This window comes from Oryzias latipes, chromosome 8 (assembly GCF_053564925.1).
Source record: "Oryzias latipes strain Hd-rR chromosome 8, Olatipes_Hd-rR_3.1".
NCBI classification, from domain to species: Eukaryota; Metazoa; Chordata; class Actinopteri; order Beloniformes; family Adrianichthyidae; genus Oryzias; species Oryzias latipes.
The window spans coordinates 176,120-195,345 of record NC_136244.1 but is presented as its reverse complement, the minus strand read 5'-3'; the positions used below and the strand labels follow the sequence as shown (position 1 = coordinate 195,345).

The window sequence follows — 19,226 nt, the reverse complement described above, 5'->3', positions numbered from 1 at the left end:
TTTTTTCAGGGAAACAAGAAAAACATTAATTCATTGATCATGAATGAATAATAAAAACATACTCAAGGTCAAACTTTAGCTTTCAGGTACTTCATCTTTACTGAGGGTAACCTAATTATTTAATAACATTAGGAAAAAATGTTGTCTTCCCTTATTCATAAGTTAAAATCTGTTCTTCATTTAACAAATTTATAACATTTTTGTGAAAGTCCTCTTTTTTTTCATTTCAAAACCTCCTAAATGTTACAGAGACAAACAAATCAAGAAGCAGGTCCTACTTATTTAATTTTTGATAGAAGCTCATTGACATGTTACCCTTTAAAAACTGATTAGAGCACCGCCTCTCTTCATTCGTTTTCTGTGCAGCTTTTCTTGATCAGAAAAAGAAATGAGGTTCCACAGATCAATAACTAAATTAACTTATCACTAAAGGATCTGGGGGCAGCCATGATGATGCCTGGTTTCTACTTCTCAAAGGTAAACTGGAAGAGAGCAAAGAAAGAGCAGAAAGCCTCCATCGAGATTTGGCATTTTTCAAATACAAAAATACATGGATGCATTTCCAGAAACATTTTAAAACAATTTTTCAAAACATGAATGAAACAAAAGTGAGAAAACAAGGATTTCTCTTTTGTTTTGGCACTTTAATGTTGACTTCAACAGCTAGAAACAGGATTGTGAGACCAAACACGTTCAGTACATCAACAGCATCTGTGCAGACCTGCAGTCTGACTAGAAATGGGGCTAAAAAAGTTAAATGGAAGAAAAAATGCAAAAGTTCACCAAATTTCCACAATAAAATCACTGCAGTGACATTTTCTGCAATCAGTAAAATACAGACAATACCATTTATTAAGAGGTAAAAAAGAATGCTAAGCAGGTTGCAGCTGAACATGAGTTGGGCTTTTTCCTTGTTTTATAGATTTCAAAGTAAAAACATGACAGCAAACTTCATAAATGATAATTCCACAGATTAGGTCACATTGCTTTTAGCATCAACATTTTTGGCATAAAAAATGTGTCACCTGGGGGTGTAACTCTGCTGCAGGAACCATTTTAACATGTCCACAGAGAACACATGTGCAAACACGTGACAGCCCCCATACTACGATTAAACACTTTTATACCTTGAGGAAAACTGACAGAATGATGGATCCACTAACTGCTCCCATACTGGAAAATCTTATCTCAAGTCTTTAGCGTGCTTCTCTTTACGACCAGAACTTCAGACGCCTTGGGAGGCGGTAATGGTGGAAAAAGTCAGAGGTGGCTTTCAGTTTCACATTTATCCATTTTGTTTTGGAGAGGCCAGCTGGACAGAACCAGTTCACTGAGGTTCATGTTGCTCTCGTTGAGGCGACGCACTCTGTAAGTCTCGTAGTGCACATTGTGAGCCACATCCTTCAGGTCCTGCAGGTGAGACCTTCAAATGAAGCAGAAACATCAACACATGCAGCTTTCAGAACACAAACAGCTTCACTGGTTCATCAGCTTCAACCCCACAGCTGACTACAAGACTTGATCAGGGAAAAGTTCTGCTAAAGGTTCAGCATCAGGCTCAGATTTCAGACAGGTCTTTGCTCAGTGTAACTTTGGTTTCTGTTCTGAAAGAGCAACATGCAGACAAGAACATGTGACATTCTTTTGATCAGTACAGATGTTTTCTGTGTTTTGTGTGTCCATCCATTTGTCATTGGCGGCTTAAGCGACAAACACCCATACAGGTTCTGCGGGTGTTTGGGTTGTCCAGGCCCATAGAGGGTCGTAGAGAGGAGGGGCTTTATCTTATGAGGAGCATTGTTATGCGTGCAGTTATGCGTGCAGTTATGCGTGCAGTAATTGTATGGTGAAGTAAGTGTATGGTGAAGTATTTGTAAGGATAATGGAAGTTAGGGGGAGGCCGTTGCATGGCACCCTTTATACAGAACTCCAGTCATTAGTGAGATGTGCGCACTGGCTCCTTACTGGCACACAGTCAGTGACATCCTGTAATGTCATTTGCAGGTGAGTGTAATCCAGTACTGATCGTTGCTTGACTGTTTGCTCTTGTTTGGCATCAGCCTGATTACTATAACTTAACTTAATTGTTATCTGGTTTAATATTCACATTTAGCATCTTTAGTATACTAGTGAATACACTACTGCAGGGGTGGCTAAACCTGGTCCTCAAAAGCCTCAACCCTGCCTGTTTTCCAGCTCTCCCTCACCAGCTTGCTGTTGAGTAGCTGACTCAAGTGATTTCACATCCTGATTGACAGAACACACCTGATTTAGGTTATCAGCATCAAGCAGTCCAGGGAGAGCTGGAAAACGGGCAGGGTTAAGGCTTTTGAGGACCAGGGTTGGCCACCCCTGCACTACTGTGTCAACTGCTTGCTGTCCATTTTTCTTAGTTTGCAAAGTAAACCGCTTCTTCTCAGCTAAAACACCACTAGCCTTAGCTCAGGACTTAGCATGGCTTCCACTTCTTCTGCTTTCACCCCCCTTTCCTGCCCCATGTGCCATATGTTTAGTGAGGATCCTGCCTCCTTTAGTGAAGATAGTGGTAGATGTGTTAAGTGTAGTCTTGTGTTAGACTTGGAGGCTAGGCTAGGCTAGAGCAGTTAGAAGCTCCGCACAGTGGAAGCTAAGCCGACTAGCCAGGTCGTTACTCGTACCGCGCTGCCAGGGCTAACCCAGTTAGCACCCCAGCGGAATAGACTAGTTGACAACCAAGAACAGTTTGGTGGACTACTCGAGAGACAGTTGACAGCTCGGAAGGACAGCATCCAAGACAGTATGGGTTAGCACCCCAGCCTGTGGTCTTTCGTGAGAGAGAACCCAAACAAGCTACTGAAAGCCCTATAGAGTGATACCCCCAGGAGATCCCGAGAGGGGGGGAGGATGAGATCTCCATTCAGATGAACCTAAGGTTAAAAACTCATGCAAACGGACAAAGGATGAACGTGATTTGTACAGTCCCTGACAAAAGTCTTGTCGCTCATCCATTTTGTAGAAACAAAAGCGTATAACCTCACTTTTAATGAATCCGTTGGTTTTAGAAATGTCTCATATGAAAGCTAAAACCCTCCCAAATTATATTCAATATACTAAAATAAAATTGCTTCACTGAAGAAAGATTGATCATTTAATGAACATAGAAAGGTCACATTTTGGCAATACAAAAGTTTTCTCGCATTGTCATCTGATGCACCCAATCCTAGATTACAGCCTCACCTGTGATCAATTACTGATCAATCAATTAGTGGGTGTGTAATTCACCCTGAGACCAAAGCGTTGATTATCAAGAGGCTGAAGACCAGATCCACTGCTGAGGTGGCTGACACCTTCAATGTGTCTCTGCGTCAAGTACAAAGAATAAGAAAAAGATTTGAAGAGACTGGAGATTTTTGAGGTTTTTGACAAGCCCAGGTCCGGCAGACCCCGCAAGACACATGCTCGGGAGGACCGTTTGTTGGTTGGAAAATCCAAGGCCAGCCCCTTTTCCACTGCAGCAGAGCTCCACCAGGCCTGGTCACCTCAAGTCCCTGTGTCAACCAGAACAGTTTGTAGAATTCTGTCTCAAAATGGCCTCCATGGTCGAATCAGTGCCCAGAAACCAGCAATAAACAAAAGGCAATTGACAAAACGTGTGGCATTTGCCAAGGCCCACAGCCTGCTAAAAGGATGGAAGCTGGAAAAGTAGCAGAAGGTGGATTTCTCAGATGAGTCTTCAGTTGTATTACATCACAGCCGCCGCAAATATTGCAGGAGACCAAATGGAGCCCGCATGGACCCAAGATTCACCCAGAAAACAGTTAAGTTTGGTGGCGGAAAAATCATGGTCTGGGGTTACATCCAGTATGGGGGTGTGCCAAACATTTGCAGGGTGGAAGGCAATATCAATAGCCTAAAATATCAAGAAGTATTAGCTACCTCTTACATTCCCAACCATAAAAGTGGTCAAATTCTGCAGCAGGATGGTGCTCCATCGCATACTTCCATCTCGACCTCAAAGTTCCTCAAGGCAAAGAAGATCAAGGTGCTCCAGGACTGGCCAGACCAGTCACCAGACATGAACATCATTGAGCATGTCTGGGGTAGAATGAAAGAGGAAGCATGGAAGACCAAACCAAAGAATCTTGATGAACTGAAACCAAAGAATCTTGATGAGGCATGGAAGACTGCTTTCTTTGCTATTCCTGATGACTTCATCGATAAATTGTATGAATCTTTGTCAAACCGCATGGATGCTGTCCTTGAAGCTCATGGAAGTCTGCAAGATATTAAATATGGATCTCACAGTAGCACTACTTAATTCACTGATGTTATGCAACATATTTTTGTTTTTGAAGTAAATTATTTGTTAAATTTTCTCATTACTCTGTAGGCGACAAAACTTTTGTCTTGCCAAATTGTGACCTTTCTGTGTTCATTAAATGATCAATCTTTCTTCAGTGAAGCAATTTTATTTTAGTATATTGAACATAATTTGGGAGGGTTTTAGCTTTCATATGAGACATTTCTAAAACCAATGGATTCATTAAAAGTGAGGTTATACGCTTTTGTTTCTACAAAATGGATAAGGGACAAGACTTTTGTTAGGGACTGTATTTGCGGAAAGCTGTGCAAGAATCATCATGGCCTTAAGGCCAGAATGAAATGCTTGGAGCGGGAAAGCGAGGTGCAACGCACAGGTCTTGAACCTGGTGAGACGCAGGAGGAGCCTGGCCAGGAAGCAACACACAGAGCCCAGTCCTTCCATGTACCAAGCCTCCCAAACCCCGCAGAGTAGTTCCGCAGCAGTAGATTAAGGTGCCCCCAATCCAGTAAACGGAGTGAGTGGCTGCAGTTTGATAAGGACGTGTTCAACATCATCCAAGCCGCAGCCAAAGGAGATGCTGAGAGCCGACTCCAAACGATGACTACCATTATTTTCAGCTATGCTACACTAGTGTAGTTACACAACTCATCAGAGAGGCCCATGAGAACAAAGGTGACCTAGCTGTTTTGTGGTTGGACCTCGCTAACGCCTATGGGTCTATTCCACACAAGCTGGTCGAGCTCTCCTTACACCTCCATAATGTTCCCAGTAAGATCAAGGACCTGATCTTGGATTACTACAATAATTTCAGGATGCGGGTCACTTCTGGGTCAGGGACATCAGACTGGCATCGCATTGGGAAAGGAATAATTACAGGCTGTACTATCTCTGTTATCCTTTTCACTCTTGCCATGAACATGATGGTTAAGGCAGCTGAGGTGGAATACAGAGGGCCCCTAACCAAGACAGGTGTACGACAGCCCCCTAAAAGAGCCTATATGGATGACCTTAACATCACAACGTCATTGGTCCCAGGGAGCAGGTGGATCTTACAAGGACTTGAGAGACTCATCACCTGGACAAGGATGAGATTTAAGCCTTCAAAGCCAAGGTCCATGGTGCTGAAGAGGGGGAAAGTGGTTTACAAATTCTGTTTTTCCATCTCAGGGACGGTCATCCCAACCGTCACAGAACAACCGGTTAAGAGTTTGGGGACGTTTTTCGACTCCAGCCGGAAAAACTCTGCTGCCATCCAAAAGTCCAACAAAGAACTTGGAGTATGGCTCACTAAGGCTGACAAGTCTGGTCTGCCGGGTAGATTTAAAGCTTGGATCTACCAGCATTCCATCCTGCCCAGAGTCTTGTAGCCCTTGCTGTTCTATGCAGTCCCAGTGACAACAGCAGAGTCCCTAGAAAGGAATATCAGTGGCTTTCTTCGGAGGTGGCTGGGCCTTCCGCATAGTCTTACCAATGCGGCGTTGTATATGAAAAGTAATGTCCTACAATTGCCCTTCAGTGGCCTCACAGAAGAATTTATGGTGGTATGCACCAGGGAAGTCCTACAGTATAAGGACTCCAGAGATGGCAAGGTTTCAGTAGCCGGTACTGAAGAGAGGACAGGAAGAAAATGGAATGCTGGAAAAGCAGTGGAGGAGGCAGAATCACGCCTGAGACAAAAGGCACTGGTCGGCACTGTGGCGACAGGCAGAGCGGGTTTGGGCTACTTCCCAAAGACTCTGGTCAGCCAGGCCCATGGCAAGGACAGACACCGTCTACTCCAGGAAGAGGTCCGTGAAGTCGTGGAGGAAGAGCGAGTAAGCAGGGCAACGGGATTTCGGCAGCAGGGAGCATGGACTAGGTGGGAGAGTACACTGCAGTGCAGGATTACCTGGGCAGACATCTTGCAGGCAGACTTCCATCGGGTCAGTCTGCTGGTACAAGCTGTCTATGATGCCCTGCCAAGCCCAGCAAACCTCCATGTCTGGGGGAAGAGCAAAACACCATCCTGCCTTCTTTGCTCTGGAAGAGGCTCTTCAGAACATCTCCTTAGCAGCCGCCCTAGGGCTTTGGCTGATGGCCGCTACCGCTGGCGCCACGACCAGGTGCTTAGAGCACTTGCTAAGAGTTCAGCCTCAGCCATTAAAACCAGGAAAAATCATCGTGCTCCAAAGCAGGCAGTCTCCTTCATCAAAGCTGGAGAGAAACCTCAGGCGCAGCCACAATTAACAACAGGCCTCCTCCACAAAGCTTCGGACTGGCAGCTGCAGGTCGACCTAAGAAAACAGCTAAGGTTCCTTCAGCACATTGTAAGTACAAATCTCCGCCCAGACATGATAGTAATCTCTGAGGTTTCAAAACATCTGATCATGCTGGAACTTACAGTGCCCTGGGGAGAGCGTATGGAGGAAGCACATGAGAGGAAACATGCTAAGTACCAGGAACTGGTTGAGGGGTGCAGGGAGAGAGGCTGGAAAATCTTCTATGAGCCTGTAAAAGTTGGCTGTAGAGGCTTTGCGGGACGTTCGCTTTGCAAAGTCCTCTGCCGATTAGGCATTACGAGGGAGGCCAAGAAGAGATGAGGGTGAGCTATTCCCAGTACTAGTCGTGTCTGACTGCTGTCCTCTTGTTTGGCATTAGCCTGACTACTATTTCTTACTCTAAGGGTTATCTGGGTTGATATTCACATCTAGTACCTTTTATTAGCGAATACACCACTGTTAAACCGCTTGCTGTTCACTTTCTATTTTTGCTAAATAAACCACTTCTCTTTACCTAAACACCGCTAGCCTTAGCTTAGAACCTAGCATGGCCACCACTCTTTCCGCCTCTCCTCCTCTCTCCTGCCCCATGTGCCATATGTTTAGTGATGATCCTGCCTCCTTTAGTGAAGATAGCGGTAGGTGTGTTAAGTGTAGTCTTGTGTAAGACTTGGAGGCCAGGCTGGAGCAGTTAGAAGCGCGGCTCCGCACAGTGGAAGCTAAGCCGGCTAGCCAGGTCGTTACTCGTAGCGCGGGCCGCGCTACCAGGGCTAACTTAGTTAGCACCCCAGCGCCCTCCCAACAGCCGGGAGACAGTCAGGGGTTTGCACCGGTTGGGAGGAAACATAGTGCTAAACGCAAAAACTTAGAGCACCCTAGACTCCACGTTAGTAATAGGTTCTCCCCCCTCAACGACACACCCGCTGAACACTCAACTCTGGTTATAGGCTCTTCTGAAGTTAGAAACGTGGAGCTCCCAGCGGCTACAGTCAGGTGTTATCCGGGGGCCAGAGTTAGTGACATCGAGGGGAACCTTAGGATGTTAGCTCAGAGGAAGTCCAGGTTCCGTCGAGTCGTGATTCACGCAGGCGGTAATGATGCCCGACGGAGACAATCAGAGGTGGTTAAGTTAAACTTAGCTTCGGTGTGTAAACTGGCTAAGACGATGTCCGACACTGTAATTTTCTCTGGTCCCCTGCCAAACTTAGTCAGTGATGAAATGTACAGCCGCTTTTCATCATTTAACCGCTGGCTTTCTAGATGGTGCCCAGAAAACGGCGTTGGTTTTGTGGATAACTGGAGTGCGTTTTGGGGGAAGCCCGGTCTCATGCGGAGAGACGGCGTCCATCCCACTCGGGACGGTGCCGCTCTTCTTTCTAGAAACATTTCTGCTAGCCTTAGTCTGTCAACCTGACAATCCAGAGACGAGACCCGGGCGCAGAGCAGCAGTGTAAAACGCTCCTCTGAGCCTCCCTTAGGGTTAGTGCCGGTGCAAAACCCATGCAGGGAAAGTCAAGCAGGTCCGAGCTTTAGCTTATGTGCTGAAAGACAAATGAAAGGAGCGCGTCATAGAAACCTTAAAGTGACAGACAGCAGTTCTCACAAGCAGAATTATGATGTAATTAAATGCAGTTTATTAAACATTCGATCCATTTCCTCCAAGTCCCTCTTAGTCAACGAGTTAATTACTGATAACAACCTCAGTCTTTTAGCCTTAACAGAAACTTGGCTCCAACAGGATGACTTTGTTAGATTGAATGAAGCAACCCCCCCCCACTTATGCTAACTATCAGACATCCAGGATTTCAGGGAAAGGAGGTGGTTTGGCAGTAATATCACAGTCTAGCTTACTTCTCAGCCCTAAAGTTAAAAATGCTTATAATTCATTTGAAAGCATCATATTGTCTTTAAGTCACCCAAACAGGAAAACTCGAAAACCTGTGTTACTCATAATTATTTATCGCCCCCCCGGCCCATATTCAGAATTTTTAACTGAGTTTTCTGACTTCCTATCGACTATTGTCTTACATTCTGATCAAATTATAATATTAGGGGATTTTAATATTCATGTTGATGACCCCAGTGACTGCCTAGGAAAGGCTTTTGCAGCTTTATTAGATGATGTTGGTTTCACCCAAAGTGTGAATGAACCCACTCACTGTCATAAGCACACCCTGGACCTTGTTCTAACCCATGGGATAGAGATCAACCAGCTGAGTGTCCTTCCTCTTAACCCCATCATTTCTGATCACTCTATGATTACCTTCCAGTTTACACTGGAACATCCTTCTGCACCAGTGAATAAGAAACAGCTTAGAAGAACCTTAACTGACCGTTCTGTGTCTGAGTTTAAACACACAGTTCAGCCAGTACTTAGTGATATTCTGAGAAAATACTCTGAGACCAGCTCCCATAGTATCAGTCCTAGTATAAATGACCACTTTGTTAATGATGCCTTACAAGCCCTCAGGAGTACACTCCATGTTGTTGCCCCCTTGAAACCTAAGTTCGTCAGACAAAACCGAGTAGCACCGTGGTTTAACGCTGAAACTCGTTCTCTTAAACAAGAAACCCGTAAGTTGGGAAGAGAATGGCGCCGCTCCGGTTCAGAGCAGTCTCTGGATATCTGGAAACATAGCCTATTAAATTATAAAAAAGCTCTGCGTAGAGCTAGAAGCCAGTACTATTCAACCTTAATATCAGAGAATGGAAATAATCCAAGATTTCTTTTTAGCACTATTGCTAAATTAACTCGCAGTCAGAGCTCAGTAGAACCACATGTTCCTGTTTCTCTCAGCTCTGATGATTTTCTTACATTTTTCGATAGTAAAATCTCAAATATTAGACATAAGTTAAATCAAGTTATTCCTACTATCAGCCCAGAACAGGCTGAAGCGGTAGAAATGGAGGCATCCATAGAAACCTCTGTAACATTAGACTGCTTCACTGCTGTGGATGAAGCGGAAATAACATCAATTATTACGTCCACCAAATCCTCAACTTGTCTGTTAGACCCAATTCCCACTAGACTTTTTAAAGAAACTTTTCCCCTAATTAATGATCCCATATTAACAATGATAAATGCCTCTCTGGAAACGGGTTACGTGCCACAGTCTTTTAAATATGCAGTTTTTAAACCTCTTATGAAAAAGCCCAGTTTGGATCCTAGCATCTTGGCCAACTATAGACCGATATCAAACCTGCCCTTTATTTCTAAAATCCTAGAAAGAGTTGTAGTTAAGCAGCTTTACTGCCACCTACAGGACAACAGCCACTTTGAAGACTTTCAGTCGGGGTTTAGACCCCACCACAGTACGGAAACTGCACTAGTTAGAGTCTCTAATGACTTGTTATTGGCCTCAGAAAAGGGACTACTTTCTATTCTGGTCCTATTGGACCTCAGTGCAGCCTTTGACACTATCGACCACGGTATTTTACTCCATAGACTAGAGCAGGAAACAGGGATCAGAGGATCTGCTCTCCAGTGGTTTAAATCCTATCTGTCCGATAGGTATCAGTTCGTTAATGTAAATGGACATTCCTCTCAGTGCACTCGAGTCAACTATGGAGACCCACAGGGCTCAGTCTTAGGACCCATCCTGTTTATGCTTTATATGCTACCCCTAGGAAACATAATCAGGAAAAACAGCATTAATTTTCATTGTTATGCCGACGATACGCAGTTGTATTTATCCATGAAACCTGACCAGAATGACAATATAGAGAAACTGAACGCCTGCATCAGAGACATCAAGACCTGGATGACAATTAATGACCTCCTCTTGAACCCAGAAAAAACTGAGGTCATTATACTAGGTCCTAAAAACCTCAGAGATGCTCTGTCTGCTCAGATAGTCTCCCTGGATGGCATAAGTATAGCCCCCATTTCCACAGTTAGAAACCTTGGGGTTTTATTTGACCAGGATTTATCATTTAAGGCTCACATATCTCAGGCGTGTAGAACTGCCTTTTTTCACCTGCGGAATATTGCTAAGATCAGAAATATACTTTCTAAGAGTGATGCTGAAAAACTCATCCATGCATTTGTTCCGTCGAGGCTGGATTACTGTAACTCCTTGTTAGCAGCGTGTCCTAAGAGTTCCTTAAGAAGTCTCCAGCTTGTTCAGAACGCAGCAGCTAGATTGTTAGCTGGAACTAGCAGAAGAGACCACATCACTCCTGTGTTAGTTTCACTTCACTGGATCCCAGTTGATTATAGAATCCAGTTCAAGATCCTCCTGTTAACCTATAAGGCCTTACATGGACTGGCCCCGTCCTATATTAAGGACCTCATAGTCCCTTACCATCCAATCAGAACACTTCACTCACTAAATGCAGGACTGCTTGTGGTTCCTAGAATTAGTAAAAGTACGGTTGGAGGTAGAGCGTTTAGCCACCAAGCCCCTGTTTGATGGAATAAACTCCCAGCTCATGTAAGAGAGGCCGACTCAGTTTCTACATTCAAAGTTAGACTTAAAACATTCCTCTGTGGACAGGATTATTGTCAGACTAGTTAGTATTCAGAGATTATTTAACTTAATGTTAACGTGTTTAAATTAAACTTAATAACTATTTCTTTTAAAAGGCTGCTAGAAGTTGAAGCTGGGGTAACTATGGTGCTCTGGGGTTCTGTCCTCTTTCCTTTTTTACTTCTACCCTTCCTCTCCTCTATTCTTGACCATAATTCATCATTTAGTTCTCCATGCCTCTGCCTGGTACAGTGCGATTCATGTATATTCCCTCTTTTCCTCTCCCCTCCTGGGGAGTGGGAGTGCTTCCAGACTCCAGTTGGTTCATCCGTGCTCCAGTTCCTGACCGTTTACCTCGCCTTTGCTCGCGCTCCTACACCTGGCTGTGGATCCTGCCTCTGGCTCATCTCTGGCTCGTCTCTGCTCTGTACCTGACCGAGTACCTCGTCTCTGCTCCTGCTCCTACACCTGGCTGTGGTTCCTGTCTCCGGCTCGACTCGCGCCCCTGACTGTCCCCCCAACCACGGCTGGATGAAGCTCATCTGCTGGACTTTAAATGTGTAGTTGTAGATTTAGATAAGTAAATTCTTCTCTTTGAGTTCTGGTAAATCGGCTGTCCGTCCTGGGGGAGGATCCCTCCTTCATGTGGGCACCCCTGAGGTTTCTTCGTTTTTCCGGAATCCGTTTTTTTGGGCGTTTTTCCTTACCGCAAGGGGGGTCTAAGGGCAGGGATGTCCAGTATAGCTTAGTCAGTTTGTTAGTTCATTTTAGTATTTTCCTATTGAACTCTTTGTATTCATGATCCTTTTGAGTTCATGTTTCACTTCGAAGCCCATCGAGACGACTGTTGTTGTGATTTTGGGCTATACAAATAAAATTGAATTGAATTGAAAATTGAAGAGGGCCATTCAAAGCGAAGCCACAGAGAAGGCTACGAGGTGGCTGTGGATTAAGAGGGCTGATCTGTGGTCAGCTACTGGGACGCAAGTTGGGGTCTAATCAACCCCAGCTGGGTCGCCTGGGTGAGGGTGTATGATGTTGTGAGACCCGAAACACCCCATGATCTCAGGATACATCACTGATGATGCGTCCCAGCGCATCCATGAGATGTTTCATGCATAAGGCTGCACGCAAGGGACATGCAAGGAGCATATTTCACTTGAACAGGGCTAACGGACTTCCAGTGCAGTGCACAAGGTTCAAGGGGTCAAAACAAGGAAAACTCTGAGTGGGTTTAAAAAGTGAGTGGATGTTTCTCTGTTTGTATTATGATGTCATTCAATCAGTTAACTGTCAAAGGTACAAAGTTCAACTCTGACAATCATGATGCTTAAAGCTATTCCTGAGATTAGCTTCACAGTGGAGAAATCAGAAACTAGGGAGAAGCATCCAAAAAGCCTAATCGCTGGCAGACTGTCACCTACAGGTCTAGGGGTGCAAAAAAGAGACGTAAATCGACAAAAGTTTCCATTTTCATAAGATCTGCAGGAACTGAGGCAGAATCCAGCTGAGTGACTGCAGAATGGAGCAGAAAGTCCTGCTCCCATTTGAAGATCTCACCTGATGAGCAAATCCCTCAGGTTGGCAAACTCACAGTGGGCCACGTTTTCCACTGCAGACAGAAAAAAAAGCTTTTATACGATGAAACAAACAGAACTTTTTGTTCAGACAATACAAAGTGTGCGACTGCAGAATATGGAAGAATTCTCTGAATCTATGTGGTCTGTGACAGTCAAGAGTACATCAGTTCAGGAAAAATCATGTTTCTATAGAAGGAAATGTAGCTTTTATTGAAAAGGTTGATGTTTTTCCCCCAGAATTCGGGAATACCCTTCGGACTTACTATTTCAGCTGAATGCTCAGAGCAGAGCTCACCTTCAATGATCCCCCACTTTGTCTTCCGGCCAAGCACCTTGTGTCCATTCACCTGGTGCTCTTTGTCAGTTCCCACCACAGCGAAGGGAATGCTGTCCTGCATAGAGAAAAGAGCAGGTCTGACTGAACTTAACCATTCTGTGGATGGGCTTCCCCCTGTGAGCTGGATGGGGGTCGCTCAGCATAAGTCACATTTCATACCCTGATTCGGTCATTGAGGATGCGGTCCTCTGGATCCTCATCCAGCTCTCTCTGGGGGTAAACATGGATGCCATTGGCTTCCAGATCCTGTCTTATCTGAAAGATTGATTGGAGAAGGTTTTTCATTTCTGATTTCTCCAAGAAAGAAAGTGCTGAAAAACGTTTTACACATATTCCACATCATCAGCAGGTACAAACCACGTGATCTTTGGTCTACGTTATCCAATGAGGCAAAAAAGAATTCCGTTAGCCACCAATTGTGCAAGTTCTCCTTCTTAAAAAGATGAGGGAGGCCTGTAATTTTCATCATAGGTATAACTCAACTATGAAGGACAAAATGAGAAAAACAATTCAGAAAATCACATTGTGTGATTTTTAAAGAATTTCTTTGTAAATTATTTTGTCTCTAATAGTTGAGGTTTACTTATGATGAAAATTACAGGTCTCTCATCTTTTTAAGAGGGAGAACTTGCACAATTGTTGGCTGACTGAATACTTTTTTGTCACACTGTAAATACAGAGGGTCATTGTGACAGTCTATCATTTTCAAGGCCAACTTTACCAACTTTGCATCTGGGACAGATGCTGCACCATAAACATCCCTGCCGTTGTTTTCTGTCTCAGTGCTGAACACACTGATGCCATTTAGCTCTTTCTTCTTCATCCTCAGCATTGCAGCTATGATGCTAACCCTCTCTTTGAACTCCTGCCGCTCCTCCAAAGTCAGGGTGTCTGCTTTGGCGATGACTGGCACGATGCTCACAATTTTACCCAGCCTTTTCATGAATTCAACGTCGATGGGGCGTAAACTGGAAACAGCAAAGTAGCAACTGATTAGTAAGTTACACAAAAACGCCTTGTAAAAAATGAAAACCTTTTTCAGGCTCAGGTTGGTCAATAAAACCTAGAAGGTTAACATGGATACATGTCCTAGATGTGCTCGTGAGGTCTGGGAGACACCTATGGTTATAAATGTAAGCTTTTGTTATTTAGGTTTCTACAAAACCTTTGTTTCATACTTTCAGCCCCCCTTGTCCAGGGGGTCAAAAGTTTCCCACCACAACAAAGCCCTGACATAAGCAACCTGATTGAATTTCAAATCTAAACTCTATCGTGCATGATGAAACAACCTCTCATAAATTCCACTTAATTAATTTTCTATAATATTTTAAACAAAACAATTTTTAGGACATGCAGTATATGTGCAAATGTGAAAATCGGCCTTGCAGATGTAGTACACAACATTTTTCATTCAATCTTTCCGGAACTTTGGCTTACCAACCTGCAGCCTCAGGTAGATCTGGTGTGTGTGTGTGTGTGTGTGTTTGCGTAGGTGTGTTTGTGTTTCTGTGAATTGTCTTTGAACTTTTTTAGTGCATAAATGCTTAACATTAATATTAATAAATGAATAATATAGGGTAATATAAGGTACAGATCAGTGCCTTAAGAACTATCTGACAAACAGACCATCATTTGTTTGTGTGATCAGCAGCATTGGAGTACCATAGGGGACTGTACTCTGACCCTTCTTTTTCACAATGATCATCTCCGACTTTCAGTCAAGTCAGACAATAAAATCTCCAGAAAGACTCAGATTACAGATGATGGATTTATCAGAGATGGACAAAGGACTGAGAACAGAGAAATGGACGACCACTTTGTGTGCAGAAACGGAGATGATTGTGGTTTTTAGGAGGTGCAGTCAAACCCTATTTTCAAAGGAGAGAAGAAGATACATAGTGGAGGAGTAAGAAACACCTTTATGTTACCCTGGACCACAGACTGAACTAAAGACACAACGAAGATACTATTTTGTAAGATGGAATGAATCAGATTAAATTTCATGAAGAAACTTTCATCCTTCTGCAGGAGATCTCCTCTGACCACAGCTACAACCACCTAGAGCAGGGGTCGGGACTGTTTATAGAAAAGAGTATAGAAAAGAGTTTATAGTAAAGAGCGATTCTAAATGTTCTCCTTAAAAACTGTGCCATCACCAACTACAGTATACTGTGAACTCTAATACAAAAAAACATTAAAAACATTTTCAAATAGATCTGAAATAACATTTTAGTCACTAACAGCAGGTCAAATAGCTTTTCAAAACAGATTTGGGCATTAACAAAAAAAAATACTTTTAGAACAATATTGCACCAGGAAAAAGTTGAAATAGCGACTTGTCGCATTTCGGGCAGATACTCTGCAGAATTACAGGTTACTCCCCTAGGGCGGGTCAGTCAATTAACTCACCTGCTTAGCGTCCTATTTAAGTCAGGTGTACAATTGTTCATTCTCACTTACCTTCAGCGTTCATTCTTTGCCCCTCCCTCCTCCCCGGCTTCCACCTGTGGGCTCCGTTACGGGGGTTTTTGTTACCCGAAAGTGTAAGGAAAAAGAATTATCTCAAGAAATTGAACGGAGCCTTATGCCAAACCGAAGTTGTGAATCTAATTGTGAATGCCAACCAAAAGATGTGAAAATCTAAAGATGTTGTGAAATAAATATTCTTCTGCAAGAGTTGTCTGACTGAAATAGTATTGCACCTATGTTTGTTTGAAACCAAAAGTACTGCATTTAAGGTATGTCATACCTACAGCAATACAAAATACCATCAATATTTCTAAGAACTTCACAACCATTAACATGAAAAAAGTATAGTTTGGTTTTTTCCTGTTTTGTTACATTATGAGACAGAACCTGGGAGCTTCATAAGCTCATTGTGTGATGGTGCTTTTGTTGTATGTAATATGTATGTAATATGAAATGTTTTTACTTTTTTTTGTTTGTTTAATGATATTAATGTACATTTAGGGGTGTGACGATAACCGCATCACCATGGTGGTGGCCTCATCACTGCACTTTTTTTTTTTTGAACGTTTTTTTTTTTTTTTAAGTTCTGCATATGGAACTATAATAAACACATTCATCTTTGCTGATAATTTACTTTTTCTGCCAGTCCTGTGTTCAGACTTCAAGGGTGTTGTTGGACTAGTCTAGTCTGTTGTTGAGGTGAACATCCAAGTATCAAAAAGTGTCCACAATCTCAATGTCTGAACACTGGATGTTCACCGGTGAGTGTGATATGGGGGACCTCCTGAAGTCCAGAACCAGCTCACCATCTCATATATTTAACAAACTGAACTTCATAAATATCAGCCGCTGCAAGGCCAGAAATTGACCAACAAGACAGCTGTGAAGTCATAAATGTCTGCAGCTCATGGATCCCGTATGGCTTTTCCCACACACGCTCATGTTACATCCACAGACACTAACTTCCCACCACCTGCCATTTTACTGGCAGCAGTTTCAAAAATACAGAATCAATATTACAACGTTTTCATGTCACTATGGCAAACCTTTTTTTTCCTACAGTGCTAATTAATTTAAATCGCCCGTTGATGTAGGCAGATGTAGAAAAGTGGCAGTATTTATAAGGTATAGGTGGGCGGGGTAATAATGCCATAGGGGAAAAAGGATCATTGCGTGAAGAGATGATCACTCAAACAAGATTTTTTTTTCAGATTCAAAGGATACAAACGGACGACATATCAAGTGTGTATTGTTGAAACTCCCTCTACGGCCCTAGGTTGCACAACCCTGACTTAGAGAAACTTTGAAGAATCTGAAAATTGGGTTCATTCAGCTTCTAGTTTCCCTTGAGGTTATTTGAGAGTGTATTGAGACTGGAAAAGTATGTTGGTCCAGACAGAGTCTGCTTAATTGGTCCGGATCAAGTCCTGAACCTTGCGTCACCTGCAGACATTTCTGTTTTGAACCATAGCTTTTAAAGAAAACCACATGACTAAAGATCTCTTCACTCACTGGTCAGGAATTACGATGGTGGGGCAAAGCAACTACAGGCAGAAATTATGGAAGACCTGGTCTTTGCAGTCCTTGTCGGGATAGATCACCGATTCAAACTTTATATTTAACTGATCAATTCTGAACGTCTGTATCAACATCAAGTTCAATACATTTTACTTTAGTACGGTGGAGACGCGCTGCAGGACGGTTACAGAGGAGACGACAGCTAAGAAGGTACAGCGATGAGTGTTTATGATGTATAGATTGTCGGGTAAACAGTGAGAAGCAATGTGGATGAAAAAGTTGTTTTAATGAGCCTTCATCCATCCGATTAAATTTCAATGAGTTGCTGTGTCTTATTGTTGCTCCGCTACTCTGTTTACATCCCATAATTCCTGGCTACAGTGGCCATTTTGTTTCAGTTGTTCCGCTCCAAGGACGGATTGTATTCAGACTAAAGAAACTTAGAGCGAGCTGAAGCTCAGTCCAATTTGAAACGAACCCACACCACCTCGAAAGATGGGTCAAACAGCGGTTCCTGGTCCTGGACCAGCATCCGGATGGGTGCATTCAGACTGAAAATGTGTTCTGGTTCACTAAAAGAGAACCAGAGTCTCCAGTCTGAATACAGCCAAAGTTACCTGGATAAAACTTGAAGTAGAAAACGACTTACACTTATTGAGCATGTTTAATCACAGCATGCTTCATCTGCAGTTTTCTTTGGTAAACCACTGACTACACGTCAGCCAGGACTTCAGTCGTTTCTACCGACACTGACACCCACACCAAAAGTGAAAGTGTGGCCTGTTGACATCATCTAACCCCAGAACACATGATGCACGCAACCTCGGTCAAGCCCCCCCCCCCCCCCCCCCCCCCCCACCCCCCCCACTCATCTGTGATGCAACTGAGCCATGAGTGTCATCCTCTGAACTCACACACAATTATAGCATATCCAGAGCTGAAAGTAAGCCGGTATGGCCCTGTTCCTGGTACCAATATAAGATATGGGTGTGGTACGCTGTGTCAGCTGGAAGGAGATCAGCTGTGTCTTTGGTCTTTGCTGGTTTTACACACATCCAAAAGCAGCTACTGTGAACATGGCAGCACTTTATCTCCTCATTTTAGCATCTCTGGGGTTTTTAGTGTCTTATCATCACTATGTATTGTGACATTGTGATTTACATCCCTCTCTCCTTTTATGTTATCCTCTAAATCTGTAATGCAGGATACGTTTGATTTGTTCACTCAATTCATAGTCAAGTAGGCAACACAATAAATGATTCCTAAAGTTTTCTGAACACAATTGTGATTGACAGTTCAAGATAAAACCCAATGCAATGGTAGAAGTGAAACATGCAGCAAAAAAAAAAAATGTATATTTGGAAAAAGTCATTGAAAAAAGAACAATGCAAGGAAGATTTTTCAGGAAGAAGATTGCAGGTGAGGATGAAGATGAGCAAGCTGGAATTAGTAGAGAAGAAGAAAATGAGAAAGGAGGAGGTGCATTTTCTGCATTTATCAAGTTCTTTAGAACAATAATCAATTCAAATATTTTTCCCACAAAGACTTGTCTACATTTTTATATACAGTCAAGATTTATTCTCAACAGCATTTAACTGTATAACTGCTGTAACCATTCATTTGAACATAATTCATATCATAATTTGTGGCTGATGATCCAATCCATAGTTAATTTTGGTTCATTTTGAACGATCCGATTGGATCTGGATCTCTGAACCTAAAGTGGATCCAGATCCTCTGCCCTAAAGTTGATCCAGATCCTCTGTCCTAAAGTGGATCCAGATCCTCTTCATCCAAACTTCCAGACAGAAATTCCTGCTCCTGAACAGTTTTCCAGATTCTTGGATTTCTTCCAGATCATCAAGTTAATGAAATCTGTGTCCAAACCAACAAGTAAACTAGAATGAATGTCAAATCCATTCACATGTTAGTTTCCTAAAGTTCACCTCTGTTGTTTTTCCACATCCAAAGAATCCAAAGGGAACATTCTTAGAACATTCTAGACACTGGATGGTCACATGACTTTATTCAAAGTCTGTCCACACATTGGACTGGAATGATGGACTGATCCGTGTTCATGACATCACATGTGTGATGTCCGCTGTGATTGGTCGGTTTTACCTTAGTTTAATAAACTTGATTCTATTAACAGCTTGCCTCAGACAGATTGGTTTGGTTAAATAAATCAATTTATTGTTTAATTGTTACACCCCTAATCAGTATTTACTGGTTTTAAAAGAATTGACGTTAACGTAATTTGATATAGTACCGGTATAAACAAAAATCTACTTT

General features: G+C 43.0%; 1 protein-coding gene across 3 annotated transcripts in view; it reads right to left on the bottom strand.

Moving 5' to 3' along the window:
• Positions 1-623: 623 nt before the first annotated feature.
• Positions 624-19,226, bottom strand: part of septin12 (septin 12) — a 73,865-nt gene continuing 55,262 nt past the window's right edge. For all 3 annotated transcript variants that reach the window (XM_011473071.4, XM_011473072.4, XM_004086435.5), the window contains 5 exons: positions 13,798-13,915; positions 13,107-13,202; positions 12,906-13,002; positions 12,591-12,642; positions 624-1,423 (listed from right to left, as the gene is read on the bottom strand). In XM_011473071.4, coding sequence (XP_011471373.1) covers positions 1,261-1,423; positions 12,591-12,642; positions 12,906-13,002; positions 13,107-13,202; positions 13,798-13,915 — 526 coding nt within the window. In that variant the 3' untranslated portion in view covers positions 624-1,260. The remainder of the gene's footprint in view (positions 1,424-12,590; positions 12,643-12,905; positions 13,003-13,106; positions 13,203-13,797; positions 13,916-19,226) is intronic.